The 15797-nt window shown below is 42.8% G+C and overlaps 1 protein-coding gene across 2 annotated transcripts in view; it reads right to left on the reverse strand.

Moving 5' to 3' along the window:
- The window catches only part of enpep (glutamyl aminopeptidase), a 124053-nt gene that overhangs the window by 32990 nt on the left and 75266 nt on the right, over positions 1-15797 (reverse strand). For both annotated transcript variants that reach the window (XM_070864169.1, XM_070864158.1), the window contains exons 5-8: positions 12922-13076; positions 7852-7965; positions 5926-6060; positions 3558-3623 (exon numbers count right to left, since the gene is read on the reverse strand). In XM_070864169.1, the coding sequence (XP_070720270.1) occupies positions 3558-3623; positions 5926-6060; positions 7852-7965; positions 12922-13076 (470 nt within the window). The remainder of the gene's footprint in view (positions 1-3557; positions 3624-5925; positions 6061-7851; positions 7966-12921; positions 13077-15797) is intronic.

Here is a 15797-nt window from a genome sequence, read left to right on the forward strand (position 1 = left end):
AGTGTCAGTGCAGTGGGTGAAGAGCCGACGGTACTGATGGGAGAAATAGCAGTAATGGCACGGGAACTTAGGGAGGGAATGTCCGAGTGGAGTGCAATCGATGCCACAGGCCATCAGGGAGGGCATGCAAGTGATGGCACAGGCCGTCAGGGAGGGCATGCAAGTGATGGCACAGGCCCTCATGGAGGTAGCTGCTGCAATAAGGGCACAGAGCCCCGCCATGAAGAAGTGAACATTCACTGAGATGTGGATGAGACATGGTTGCAGCCTTTCTTTGCTGCTTTTGTTCTTGTTCTTGATGTGGCTGTAGTCGCGTTTTTCAAATTGAAATTGTTTTGCAACTTTACAACTTATAAGTGATCTTAGGGTTTTTAAGTGATCTTATAGTGTAAATGATCTCACATTTTGTATCTTTTATTTAATTTTGCACCTAAAAAGTGATCCTGAAGTTTAAGTGATCTTAAGAGTGTAAGATTTTTCACATTGAAATTGTTTTGTTACTTTACAAGTTTATAAGTGATCTTCAAGAGTCATATTAAAAAGTAAAGATTGATACAACAAATATTTTATTACAGTGACGTTAACTTTTCAATAAAATATTTTTTCATTAAAACTGAATCATGTTCCATTAACACAACACAACATAGGAACAACTCCAAAAAATAAACATGTCCATGTGCAACAGTTGTCGCAGAGCCCTCAGGCATCAGTAATTGAAGCGTTCACGGATGAGCTGCTAGCGCAGGGCTTAAGCAATCGTTAAAGGAGCACGATGGATGGCACTCCTCCGACCTCGTGCTCCGGCATCAGGCACTTGCATGCTTTCCTGATCATCATTATCATCCTCATCCTGCTCTTCCAAATTACTATCATCAGGCACTCGCCCCTCATGTGGGTCTTCTGGTTCCAGTACCAGCTCCTGCTGCCTCATGATGCCTAAGTTATGCAGCATGCAGCACACAACAGTGAAATGACCGACAATCTTGGGAGAGTATTGCAAGTGGCCTCCGGAATGCTCCAGGCATCGGAAATGCTGTTTCAATATGCCAATAGTCCTCTCTATGAAGTTGCGCATCGCAGTGTGCGCCATGTTGTATTGACGGTCAGCTTCCGTCCGTGTCACACATAGGGCGTCATGAGCCAGGTGGCCAGGCCATACCCTTTGTCTCTGCCCTTCTGGCTGCTGCTCAAACATGTCAGATATAACGCAGTCGCGTCGGATGAACGCATCATGGGTGCTGCCAGGGTATCTCGCATTGACTGACATGATGCACTGCTTGTCGTCACACACGAGCTGCACATTGATAGAGTGGAAACCTTTTCTATTCCTGTACTGCTCGGAATCCTCCACAGGTGCTAGCCAGGCGATGTGGGTACCTTTGGGAAGCCAGCAATCCTGGAGAAGTCCACAGCCCTGTCATGGATTGCTTGTGCGGTCATTGGGAACTTGATGAAGTCATTCCTCCACGCATACAGTGCAGCCATGACCTGGTAAATGCAGGCATGTATTGCACGTTGAGAGATGGCGCATACATCTCCAGTTGTAACCTGAAACAATTCCGAGGCATAGAAGGCAAGTGCAGCTGTTACCTTCACTTCAACAGATAAGGCAGTCGATGTTCTGCTTCTGGGCTGCAAATTTGCTCTCACCATATCACAGAACTCAGCAACAGCTTCTCCGTAGAAACTCAGCCTTTTGACACAATCAGCCTCGCTCATGTCCAGGTACGAGCACCTGGCTCGATATTGCCGATGTAGGTAAGGTCTCCTGCCCATCGGCCTACGGGCTATGACGTTCCTGGTGCGGTGAGCTCTAATCAATTCTCACCTATGCAGTGAATTGCTGGCGAACCATTGCATAATCCGTGGTGTTGATAATGCAGCTTGAATTACAAATGTAACTTTTAAACTGTCTGGCTGTCTGGCTCGCTCTCCCTCCCGCTGCTTTGCACGCCTACCCTGTCTCCTGGCCGAACGGCCTGCAGCCTATAAAAATAAATTCACAGCTGTGGAGGCTGCTGTGTTGCCCTTGCCTTTGGCTCCAATCATGTCCCTCCCCTTTCTCCTGGCCGAATGACCTCAGCCTCCTTCGCAACTCGAAGGCTGCTTGCTGCCTCTCCGCCTGCCGTCGAGCCACTGACGCCGCCCCTGTCTCCTGGCCGAATGGCCTCAGCCTCCTCCACAGCTCGAAGGCTGCTTGCTGCTTCACACAGGTAGGAATATTGATTATTTTTTATTTGCTTTATTTATAATTTTTTTATTCAGGATGGCTCTTTATTTGTACAAGTAAGACTGTTGAATGCTTGTAAAATGTAATTACTTCCCTTCCCTCCCCTCCTCCCCCCCTCGTTCCCTACGCCTGATTTGTAACCTACACCTGATTTCTAAAGTGTAGGCAAGGTTTTTCTGAGCGTACAAAAATCTACACTTACTCCATTCTAAGTTAGTTTGGAGTAAGTTTTCACTGCCTAAACTTGCAAAACAGGCGTAAGTGGCCGGACACGCCTCCTTTTGAAAAAAAAAATCTGTTCCAAAATGAAACTGTTCTAACTGACTAGAACTGGAGCAAACTAAATGCCAAGAATTGCAATTTCCAAGATATTTCATTCTAAACTAGTTGCTCCAAAAAAATAGGAGTAACTCAGGCCAAAACTTGATCCCTCTGGGTAAAGAAGTTTCTTCTGAATTCCCTATTTGATTTCTTAGTGACCATCTTATATTGATGGCCCCCCGGTTTGCTCTTACCCACAAGTGGAAACACTCTTTCTGTGTCTACTCTATCAAAACATTTCATAATTTTAAAAACCTCTATTAGGTTACCCCTCAGTTTTCTCTTTTCAACAGAATAGAGACCCAGCCCGTTCATCCTTTCCTGATGGGTCTAACCTCGCATTTCTAGTATCATCCTTGTAAATTTTTTTTGAATCCTCTCCAGTGCCTCTATCCATTTTATAATCTGACGACCAGAATTGTACACAGTACGCCAAGTGTGGTCTAACCAAGTTAGCATAAATTCCATACTTTTCAATTCTATCCCTTGAGAAATAAACCCGAGTGCTTGGTTTGCTTTTTTATGGCCTTGTTAAGCTGTGTCACTACTTTTAGCGATTTGTGTATGTGTACTCCGAGATCCCTTTGCTCTTCTACCACATTTAGATTATTATTTTCCAAGTAATATGTGACCAACTTATTTTTCCTACCAAAATATAATACCTCACATTTATCTGTGTTGAAATTCATTTGCCAATTATATGCCCATTCTGCAAGTTTATGAATGTCTTCTTTTAAGCTGTTGCAGTCCTCCTCCGTATTGATTATCTCCCCAATTTGGTGTCATCTGCAAATTTAGAAATTGTGTTTTTGATTCCAAAGTCTAAATGGTTAATATAAATTGTGAACAATGCTGATCCTTGTGGGACTCCACCTTCCACCACTCTGAATAGCTACCCTTTACTTCTACTCTCTGCTTTCTGTCTTGAAGCCAGTTAGCTATCCATTCTTCTTGAAGCCTGCCAATTAGCCGTTCTCCTTATGAAACCAAAAAACAAAAAATGTACCTGGCATCCCTGCTGAAATTGTTCTGGAGTCATCCAGTCCTGCAACATACGTAGAATCGATGCACCCTGCAACGATAAGCACATGACATGAACAAAACAGAGTAGTCCCTCACAGTCTAACTTCAGCAAACAATGTTATAGCCTTTACATTAAAGACAACAAAATGAAAATAGGAAGTGCAGGAGAAACTTTAGGAGGAACTTTTTTTTTCACGAAAGGATGGTAAGTCTGTGAAACAGATTATTGGCACAGGTGGTGAGACAAGAAACTTTAATGGGATTCAAGAAAGAATGAGAGAGGTTCTGGTTAACACATGGGATTGATGGCTATTATAAAAGCACCAAGTCTGGATAGGTGGGCTGATGGACCGAATGTCTTCTCGTGCCTGAAATTGGTTCTGTGTTACTATGTTCATAGAAAAACCAGAGAGAAAGCTCAACTCAAAGTGCAATAGTTGGGGATAATTCAATTAGATTTTATGACTCAGCAAGTAATTTGAACTTGTTCATCTTCATATAGGCAATGGGGTTAAAATTTGGAGTTACACCCCATTTAAGCATCCTTTTAATTCCATCCACCATCCAGCCCCCACCCCATATTCTAAGAGTGCACGACTAGGGAAGTCCCTGAGCTGCCTTGACGACACCTTTATAAAGTCTCAGGGCGACTCATACAAGACTGCCTTCAGCAGAGCTCCACTTCTATTGGGAGCTGGAGAAGAGCAACATTCATTGTTTGCCATGCCCTTCCTGAACTTTTCTTCCAGCCTTGGAGGGACATGGAGTCCCTCAGATTTTCCAGGCCTCTGCTCATGCATCTTTGCAGTATCTGCCAGTCCCCAACCATGACCCCATCCCTATAATTGGGGATGAAGTCTGTATTAGTGCATTTGGGTGGCCACGAGTTCTGCTCCACTGCACTGGCTCTAGCAGAGTGGGAATCTAGTGGGATTCCAGCGTGACCCGTTTGATTTTCAGTGCACTGCAATGAAAATTGGGTGGGTTCTATAAAGAGTGAATGATCCGTTCTGCCAGATTACTACCCACACAGTGAAGAGGAAGATTTACCCCTGGAATCTTGACCCCAATGCCATTATAATAAACCTTGGACAAGTTGCAAATTAATGAAAGTGAAATATTCTTTCCATTTTCGGTAAATCAGTAAGTGTAGCATAGACTCATGATTATCACTGGAAGAATGAAGAGGAACGTTAGAAGGAGTATTTTCACACAGAAATATAATGGGAACATAGATGCATTACCATAAATGGTTATTGAGGCAAAATTCAATTTAAAATGGAATTGCATAAATATAATAAGAATAAAAAATATTTTAAAAGAGATGGTGAAAGGGGAAGGAAGTCAATGGAACTAATAATCGGGAGGGATTTAAAATGGGCTGCCAACTCGCTAAGCCCCATTGTACACTATTGCACAAAGTCAGATCTACCCAGATAAGTTAATGGCTGGAAAATAGTACGCAGCATGTGATCGCATTTCCAAAATACACCGCTGACGGGCAAGGACCCCTGCTGGCAGCACAACAATAGAAATTTGCTGCTTTCACGTCAAAGCACTGGTTTAAAGGGATCATTATTGTTAAATTGTGTGTGCTCTTCACGCTTGTGATGCAGTCTTAGAAGCAACCTCATATTCATTTATGTTCTATTGCCTTTTACAGTTATAATACTTTTGTGACATTGGGCAACAGTCATAAAGGCACATAAAATAAAATATTTGAACAATACATTTCAAGCAGTATGACTATATAATTCCAGTAAATTAATAGATTGTAATTTTAAAAGGTAGGTAATGCTCCATTACAAAGATTGTAACAGGTTATGCTCCAGACTGGCCATTGTTTGCATTCAAAATTTGCAGTTTGCAAGACAGATACTGCTTACAACATTATTTTGTTCAATCAATTCAGCAAATCTTTCATTTCACCATCAGTACCAAAGTATCTTGCTGTCAACAGATGTGTGCTATGCAATACAATACTACAGATATATACAGGTTTTACCTGCTTACTATTGCACATTTCTCAAATATAGTGGCTCCTATTTACAAGGTCAGATTCTACAATCTATCATAAGATGGAAATTGTGCTGTACAATATTATTGAAAAACACATTAATTCCTCTTCATGATTTTAATGAAGACATTAACCTTTTAAAATACTGAATTTCATACAAATGCATTCTTTACTGATAATCACACAGCACTATTTCATCCCATAGTTTCTGAATCATTCAGTCATTGAAAACCCATATAAAATACTGCAGCTACTTTTTGTATGCATCACAAAATAGTGCTACAAAGGTGGTCTGAAGTATAACTCATTTATAATAACTAAATGCAGTTCTTGCCTTACTATACGATATGCCATCAAATACGGAGGTAATTTCTGCTGGCGTTGATACATCAACAATGATTGGATGGGATGATAACAAAGCATCATCAGCCATTACAGACAAAACATCATCTGTAAGGATCTGGTCCAACTGTGAAAGATAATATCAGAGGTGTTACTGATCAAACCAATCAAGCATTTTGTACAATATGTTACTTTAAGGAGGACTGGGTGGTGCACATTACCTGCCAGTGTGTTAACTTATAAAAATTGATGCAAAGCAATTAGAAAATAATAGACAATAGCTGCTTTCTCTGGAAAAATAAATAATTCTTAATTTTCATCTTTAATTTCAATTCAATGTACATATTTGTTAATTTACAGACAATTGCTGTGGTAACTAAGTATTAACAGCAACGGTGTATCCGAACGTGCATACATTCACTCAGTGAAATGTTACAATTTAGGTTACTGGCACTTGAACGGGGGTAATTTCTGTTTCACTTCACAGACATGCATCATTATTAAATGAAGTATTTTTGAAAAACTTTTAGCTGATTTTCAGGACTACTGATCAACTGCCTCACCCTTTGATGCAAGTAGCCTTAACAACTTTTTTTTGTTCCGTTGTCCCTAATTTCTCATCCCAACCATCTTGAAGACAATGATCATCCTCTTCCTGCTCCCCACTGGAGTGGAAATAACTACAGAACCAGTGGGAACCTGTTCAACCTTCGTCATCTCCAGGTCAGGTCCAAGGCCACCCCAACCTCTTGTCAAGCTACAGTAAGCGGACGACGCCTGCATCTGCGCACATACAGAGGCTGAACTACAGGACATAGTCGACGTATTTACTGTGGCATACGAAAGCATGGGCCTTACGCTAAACATCTGTAAGACAAAGGTCCTCCACCATCGCTGCCCCCCAGTCATCAAGATCCACGACTTGGCCCTGGACAACATGGACCATTTCCCATATCTCAGGAGCCTCTTATCAACAAGAGCAAACATTGATGACGAGATTCAACACCACCTCCAGTGCGCCAGTGCAGTCTTCGGCCGCCTGAGGAAAAGAGTGTTTAAAGACGACGCCCTCAAATCTGCCACCAAGCTCATGATCTACAGGGCTGTAGTAATACCCGCCCTCCTGTATGGCTCAGAGACATGGACCATATACAGTAGACACCACCAACGATGTCTCTACAAGATCCTACAAATCCCCTGGGAGGACAGATGCACCAACACTACTGTCCTCGACCAGGTTAACATCCTCAGCATTGAAGCACTGACCACACCTGATCAGTTCCGCTGGGCAGGCCACATTGTTCGTATGACAGACACGAGACTCCCAAAGCAAGCGCTCTATTCAGAACTCCTTCACGGCAAACGAGCCAAAGGTGGGCAGTGGAAACATTACAAGGACACCCTCAAAGCCTCCCTGATAAAGTGCAACATCCCCACTGACACCTGGGAGTCCCTGGCCAAAGACCGCCCTAAGTAGAGGAAGCACATCCAGGAGGGCGCTGAGCACCTCGAGTCTCATCGCCAACAACATGCAGAAATCAAGCGCAGGCAGTGGAAAGAGCTTGCGGCAAACCTGTCCCACCAACCCTTTCCCTCAACGACCATCTGTCCCACCTGGGACAGAGACTGTGGTTCTCGTATTGGACTGTTCAGCCACCTAAGGACTCATTTTAAGAGTGGAAGCAAGTCTTCCTCGATTCCGAGGGACTGCCTATGATGATGATGATCTTCCTGCTCAGAGGACAGTGAGTTGCGAATTTGTTAGCTCATTGTGAGCCCACTTATTTTAAACAGGTTAACACATCATTGATACCTCCAGTAAAATAGTAGAAAAAGGAAATTCCAAAGAATGTGTTAAGTGTTTGTATGTTGGTGTCGCACAATGTAATTTTAGAACCTACATGAAAGACTGACTTACCATTAACCAATCAGGTTCAGTTGCATTTACTCCAATGTACTCAAAGAAACTGGCAAATCCTTCATTCAGCCACAAATCGTCCCACCAATCCATGGTCACAAGATTTCCAAACCACTACAAGTATAATACATATATTATTGATATGATAATGAGTTTGATAAGTTTGGTGTCAGTACATTTGACTTCAATCAAAAAGAAAACCAAATGAAACATCTGGAAGTACGACATGAGGGTTTGCACAACTATATCCACAATTTGTACCTAGCATTTCTAGATCGGATGGCTCCAATAATTTTCCAAGCAGAAAGATGTGACCTATGATTAAAGTGATCAAACTTGCACCATATTTCTTAACCAAATCACTCATTCAAAACCCCACAACTAACAACTTGGAAATCTTTCTTAAATGGCTCATAACTTCTGCTCATCTTGTGATACTGGTGATTTGATTACAATATTTGTATTTGTTAGCTGTTTTGCATCTTGCACTATCGGTAAACCATGTTGAAAGAAACATAATGACCCTGAATTTGCAGTTGGAGGCTTCCCATGGGGAAATACCTCCGATCCGCAAGTAAAATTCCTGCGTACCTTGTGGTCCGAGCAGTACGGAGATTCACGGTTTAGTTTAACTTACAATATGCGTTTAGGAAATCTTAGTTGTGAATTATAATACTCTTTGATTATAATGTACAAATAGGTGAATTTACTTTGAGCCCCACATTCCCCCTTGTTAATCCTGGATTGTAAACACTGTGCATGTGCGGTGCAGCTCTGAGAGAAACCAAATGTAACCACATGTGTAAAACTTTCACAGGATTTTTCAGGTTTACACATATTAACGCACATTAGAATAATGCAAAATATTAAATGGCCCCTTTCCTGTATCATATAGCCTTCATTTTGTTAGCACAGTTTGACAAACTCATGAATCAACAGCAAGTAAAGAAATATGGGCTCCAAGTTTCCACACGCGGCGAAAAAGGCGCACCTCAGAGCTGGGCGCCTGTTTTTCGCACCGAAAACGGCGCCGGAAAAAAAGTGCGGTATTCTTGAGCTCCTTGGAGCTCGATGTCTGCTTGGCGCGGCGCACAGGGGGCGGAGCCTAACACTCGCGCCGATTTTGTAAGTAGGAGGGGGCGGGTACAATTGAAATGAGGCTTCTTGGTGCCGGAAACCCTGCGCATGCGCGTTGGTGTGTTCGCGCACGCGCAGTCTGAAGTAAACATTGGCACATGGCCATTTTTAAAAGTACTGCAGAAAAAGTGAAGATTTCTTTATTGGACCCCTGCAAAGGCTTGTATTTTAATTGTCTTGATATTTCTGTGTGTGAGGGAGTGCTTGTAGCAGCAGTGCTGAATAAATCACCTGCTGAAATCAGTGAGTTCAGCTTTTCACTGCTAAACTTGCAGAACCGGTGCCTGCAAATTAAGGACTGTGTGTTTGGAGAAATAAAAGTGCCAATTCAACTTTGCAATGGATCAACTTCCACCAAGAACAAAGAATTTCTTGCATGAGGAAACAAACCTTTGCATAATATGTGGTGTTGACAATGCAGCACCCATTCTGCAAATTTAAATATAAAGATGTCAATGTGGCTGCCTCTCCCTGTCCAAATGGCCTCAGTCATTCCCACTCACAGTTCGAAGGCTGCTGCTGTTCTTTCTTCGGCTCCCGGCCAGCCACTGACGCCGCTGCAATCCCATGGCCGAACAGCCTCACGTCCGCTCCTGATTGTTCGGCTGCCTTCGAGCCACTGACGCCGCCCCATAAGCATGGCCGAACGGCCTAAAGAATTTTAAATCTGCAACTGCTTGTGTCCTGTGTTCATTCTTTGGCTCCCGGCCAGCCACTGACGCCGCTGCAATGCCATGGCCGAACGGCCTCACGTCCGCTCCTGATTCTTCGGCAGCCTTCGAGCCACTGACGCCGCCCCATAAGCGTGGCCGAACGGCCTAAAGAATTTTAAATCTGCAGCTGCGTGTGTCCTGTGTTCATTCTTCGGCTCCCGGCCAGCCACTGACGCCGCTGCAATCCCATGGCCGAATGGCCTCAAGTCCGTCCGGGTGCTGCATCTTTGCGGGGAATGAAGGCCTGCCTCAAGCACCGCAGCTCAGCTTGAAGGCTGCTTGCTGCCTACCGCTGCCATCGAGACGAGACACTGACGCCACACCCCTGCCTCAAGCACTGCAGCTCAGCTCGAAGGCTGCTTGCTGCCGCTGCCGTCGAGACACTGACGCCACACCGCTGCCTGAAAGGCCTGCCTGAAGCACTTTCACACAGGTAGGAACATGGTTTATTTAATCTTTTCTTTGCTTATAAATTTTTATTCAGGTTGGATTTATTTGTATAATATTTGTATAAGTATAACTAAGGATTGATTGTAGAATTTAATGACATCCCTTCCCCCCCCCCCCCCACCTCGTTCCCGACGCCTAATTTGTAACCTGCGCCTGATTTTTTAAAGTGTAGACAAGGTTTTTTCAAGCGTACAAAAATCTTCACTTACTCCATTCTAAGTTAGTTTGGAGTACGTTTTCACTGTGGAAACTTTGAAAACAGGCGTCAGTTGCCGGACACACCCCCTTTTGAAAAAAAAATTCTGTTCCAAAGTGAAACTGTTCTACCTGACTAGAACTGCAGAAAACTAAATGTGGAGAATTCCGATTTCTAAGATACTCCGTTCTACACCAGTTGCTCCTAAAAATCAGGAGCAAATCATGTGGAAACTTGGGGCCATGGACTTGGGGAAAATGTTACAGTTTTGTGCTTGCCTCATAGAGCTTTGTGGCAGGATTGCAAATTCCGTTTGGGACATGCTGAGCTCAGGACCCGAATGCCTGATGTGGGCTCCTGTTATGCAAAGATCTTTGCCGAAATTGCTAAATTTAAATCATTCTAGTGTCAAAAGCTACAAAACAGACTGCTGTCCCGAATGGATGTCCATGACTATGGTGGGGAAATTTAGCCCTTACAGAACTAGTTTTTGAGCAATGATTGTTATATTTATCTTTCAAAATATGGACATATGTATTGTACAATGGATTCAATAACCTTTTTGCCACATACTGAAGAGTAGCATTAGTTAGATGAAATCAACAAACTTGCACCATATTTCTTAACCAAATCACTCATTCAAAACCCCATGACTTGCAAATAGAAAATCTTTCTTAAATGGCTCATAACTTCTGCCCATCTTGTGCTACTGGTTATTTGATTACAATATTTTTTATTTGTCAGCTGTTTTGCATCTTGCACCATCTATAAACCATTTTGAAAGAAACATAATGATCCTGAATTTGCAGTTGGAGGCTTCCCGCGGGGAAATGCCTCCGATCTGCAAATAAAATGCCGCATACCTGGTGGTCCGGGAGATACGGAAATTCATGGTCCTGGGCCTCCATGGGTACCCAGGGGTAGAGGCCCACGTAACCCAGGGACGCACATGGTTCGCAAGCGCCCTGGGATCTCACGGGCCAACACAACCAATAAAAGAAGGGAATTCCATTCATGCTTATGGGGATTCTGTATGCATCGAAACCCCATAAGCATGAATGGGAATACCCCCAAAATAGATCTACACATCAAATAAATAAAAATAAAACATTACATATTTAAAATGAATTAAAATGCCATTTATTAAATATTTAAAACAAAAATTTAATTTTTATAAAATAAATGTAAAAGTATTAAAGGGGCTAAAAAGATACTTACTTTATTGCACAGATTTTTATTTTTATTGCACTGCTTTTATCAGGTGTAAGAATTTCACAGGCATTCGCTGGGCAAAAGTTGGGCAGGTAACTCAAGTCTCCTCCCACAGATAGATCATAAGTTCCAAGTTTTCGCGCCAAAAAATAATTAAATTTACACGTCCTTTACGGGCGCTTACGCACCTCGTATGCACTAGTAGGTGCTGCAAAATACAGACCATTGAAAATGAATCAAGAAGGCTGGAGTTCAATAAACCTTTGTGATATTTCGAAGAACAAAATAAGGTATGAACAAGCACTCTCAGCCACTTTAGTTATTTTATAATTTAGGCCCATGTTCAGCACCTCACAGTCCATTTTCATCTCCCCTCCCCTTACCCTTAGTACTAAGTCAGCAGTCTTTTCTTCTAGTTGAATTCGGAATCTTTCAGTGTGTTTTCTTAAGGTTTCAAAAGCGTCGATATTCAGCAAGCTTGTTGGAGGGCTTTTCAATAAAGTAACAACTGTACATGGCAGATAGTTGCTCTTTAACTTACAAATTGTTGTTTCCTTCTTCTATACTCAGATCCCCAGTTTCTATCCTATAACACAAAGAATTCCACCTCCAACTCATGTATTCACTTCTTCATCATTTTAAAAAGATGGCATCACATCTTGCTTAACCTTTTTATCCAATGAGTATTGATTTTGTTGGATCCTTTTGCATTTTTTCATACTTTATTGATTTATGCCTCATCAATATTATCTCCTTTTAAATCTTGTCAGTGTCTCTATTTCTTTTCATAATTCTAACTAATTTAGGATACTGGGAATGCAGCAATTCCAGACTGAATACGTGAGAGGAAAAAAAACATAAGAACATACGAAATAGGAGCAGGAGAGGGCCATTCGGCCCCTCGAGCCTGCTCCATCGTTCAATGGGATCATGACTGATCTTCTAATTCAATTCCACTTTCCTGCACTATCCCCATATCCCTTGATTCCCTCAATATCCAAATGTCTATCGATCTCCGTCTTGAATATACTCACAAGATTGAGCCTCCACAGCTCTCTGGGATACAGAATTCCAGAGATTCACCACGCTCTGAGTGAAGCAGTTTCTCCTCATCTCAGTCCTAAATGGCCGACCCCTTATTCTGTGACTGTGACCCCTGGTTCTAAACTCCTCAGCCAGAGGAAACATCCTCCCTGCATCCACCCTGTCAAGCCCTGTTAAGAATGCCTTAAGGCACACAGGAGAAATTTATCAACTAGCATAAGTCTTAAAGTCGAGCTCATTATCTGCAGCTTATTATAAATCCATAATAATACACAAGTTGGGCATTCCTGAAAACTGAATGTTGCCTTCTTACAGTACCTGGTGAACAAGTTCATGGGCAATAACTGAAGCAACTCGTTGCTGATTGTATGAGGAAGATTCATTTTTATCAAACAGTAGGTTAGTCTCTCTGTAGGTGACCAATCCCCAGTTTTCCATTGCACCAGTACCAAAGTCTGGGATGGCAATCATATCTGCAATTCAGAGAATTTTATCAAAAGATTTAAATGATAAAAATGTGTACATTGTATTCACTTATTTCAGAATTACAAAATAAACAACCACGAGGGCCCAAAAAATGAACCAAATATTCAATAGATTTTGACCTGCAGTTCACAGCTCCCATTTTCCTTTGTACTTATATGATTATCAAATGTTATATTTGGCATTTAACGATTAGACGGTAGACCTTCTTTATTTTATGATTAATATTAAATACTAAGTTCAATTACATTTTATTTCTCATTTTAGAGAAACTGGTTAATGTACTGATTTCTAATTGAATTTAGTACACTCCGAGGTTCTTAGATATAGAAGCTATCTGCGATAGGGAATGTACAATATGGGATGTTTCTACAAATGAAGGACACCTAATTATCTCTAGTTCATTAGATGCAATCAATTCCACTCATTCCCAAACATTTTAGTTCCTGTAATTGCTGTCCATGTTTTGTAATGGTTACCATCAGCTAGGTGATTGAGACAGGAAGTGCTCAGAGAAGATATGAACATACTACGGATGTTCTTAAATTCTTTGGCGAGGTTCAGAAATTTTCTTGACCCATGAGCAGCCTTTTGTAAGACTTAAGAGGGAGGAGACTAAGAAATAACAGGAAAAAGGTCAAAGAAACCCAAGGGATAGGCATGAATCGACAGGCACATACAAGAATAACCCAGTATCTGATGATCCAGACCATGTGAAAACAGTTACCCACAGTCATTGGCAGGTAGGTATGCAGGACCTACAGATATGATTGGTAACATTTTAGTGGGTGCAGCCAATTAGGGTGTTCCCAATTCACATGGAAATCTTTTCGACATGCTGTACATCCGAATATCGGGAAATGGCATTCCTGCACCCAAATGCTACAGGCTCCCGGGAAATTGCCTGAGAATTTGCGGAGGTGCTGTCACAGCAGCGCCGTGGCCCGCGGGTAGTGCCCTGGGCCACCACGGATCAGAATCACCATGCGCGGCGACCCTTCAGCGCCGCACACTGACCACTTACCGCCCCACGGGGGAAATTGCCCTGTGGTCTGCGAGGCTGCCAGGAGCAGGTGTCAACGCCAGCTTTTTGGGTTACGAAGCTGGCAGACATCTACTCGCGGTGCGGAAGTTAAGGGGAGGTCACCAGCGCACTGCAATCTTACATTTTTTGTCGACTCTCAGGTTGGCTCACTTACCTCTTTTTTGGTCTGGGCTGCCATTGTGCAGTCCGACAGTCCGTTTTGGGTGCTGGGCTGCAGACCTCATTACCACACTGCCCTGGTAGTCCAGCGGAGGCCATCAGAGGCCTTGCAGAGTGCGCAGCTGCCCTCCCCTTTAAGCAAAGGATAGGGGCACTGAAACGTGTCAGCACTATGCAGAGCATCCGTGTAGCGGTCCCGATCGTGCGCCGTTGGTCCCATCCCCAAAGGAAGTGGAGCGCGCGTGATTGCACTCCACTTCCTTTGAGGGGCGTTAAACCCAATTCAGCTGCCGGGGCGGGACCTCCACACTGCGAGTCTGGCCCCGAGTGGATTACTGGCTCCAATCAGGGTGCAGGGCAATTGTCAAGACTCAGTTGAACTCAATAAAGATGATTTGCAACCAAAAATTGATGTCAAGTCTAAGAACCTTACACACACAAGCACTTTCCACCAAGGGTCACTAGACAGTGATCAGGATCTCCGATTAATTAACATTTAAATCAAGGGCTCGGAAGCCAATTGTAACACCCAAACGGCTTCACCAGCTAAAATTAGCCATCAGGAGAGACCAAGAATCAAACCTGGGAATGTATGGTCTGCATTTATACTGGGTAGTATCTTTACCTACTAGGTGATCAGGGGAGCACAAGAGAGAAATATGTATATCTATTTTAATATGTTGCAGTTCTTATATTCTCATTTATCGATTTCTATTTGGAATAATCTGGAGATGCAATGCATTGGTACCAATAGACAGCATCACACTGTGGGAGCAGATGGATTTATGCCTGTACCTGCCCACACAGTTAGGTTCGAATATCTGGGACATCAAGCAGGCAATGAAGAAAGTAGACCAGGCATTCCTTTCTGCAGGATCCTGTGTTTGGAACTTATGAGGCAAATGATACTAAAAGGGTTGACGGTGGATAGGCAATGGCAGACATTTAAAGATCACATGGATGAACTTCAACAATTGTACATCCCTGTCTGGCGTAAAAATAAAATGGGGAAGGTGGCTCAACTGTGGCTAACAAGGGAAATTAGGGATAGTGTTAAATCCAAAGAAGAAGCATATAAATTGGCCAGAAAAAGCAACAAACCTGAGGACTGGGAGAAATTTATAATTCAGCAGAGGACAAAGGGTTTAATTAGGAGGGGGAAACTAGAGTATGAGTGTAAGCTTGCAGGGAACATAAAAACTGACTGCAAAAAATCTATAGGTATGGGAAGAGAAAACGATTAGTGAATAAAAATGTAGATCCCTTGCAGTCAGAATCACCAGACTGATTCCCGGGATGGCAGGGCTGACATATGAGGAGAGACTGGATCGACTGGGCCTGTATTCACTGGAGTTTAGAAGAATGAGGGGGGATCTCATAGAAACATATAAAATACTGACAGGACTGGACAGGTTAGATGCAGGTAGAATGTTCCCGATGTTGGGGAAGTCCAGAACCAGGGAACACAGTCTAAGCCATTTAGGACCGAGATGAGGAGACACTTCTT

This window comes from Pristiophorus japonicus, chromosome 2 (assembly GCF_044704955.1).
Source record: "Pristiophorus japonicus isolate sPriJap1 chromosome 2, sPriJap1.hap1, whole genome shotgun sequence".
NCBI lineage: Eukaryota > Metazoa > Chordata > Chondrichthyes > Pristiophoridae > Pristiophorus > Pristiophorus japonicus.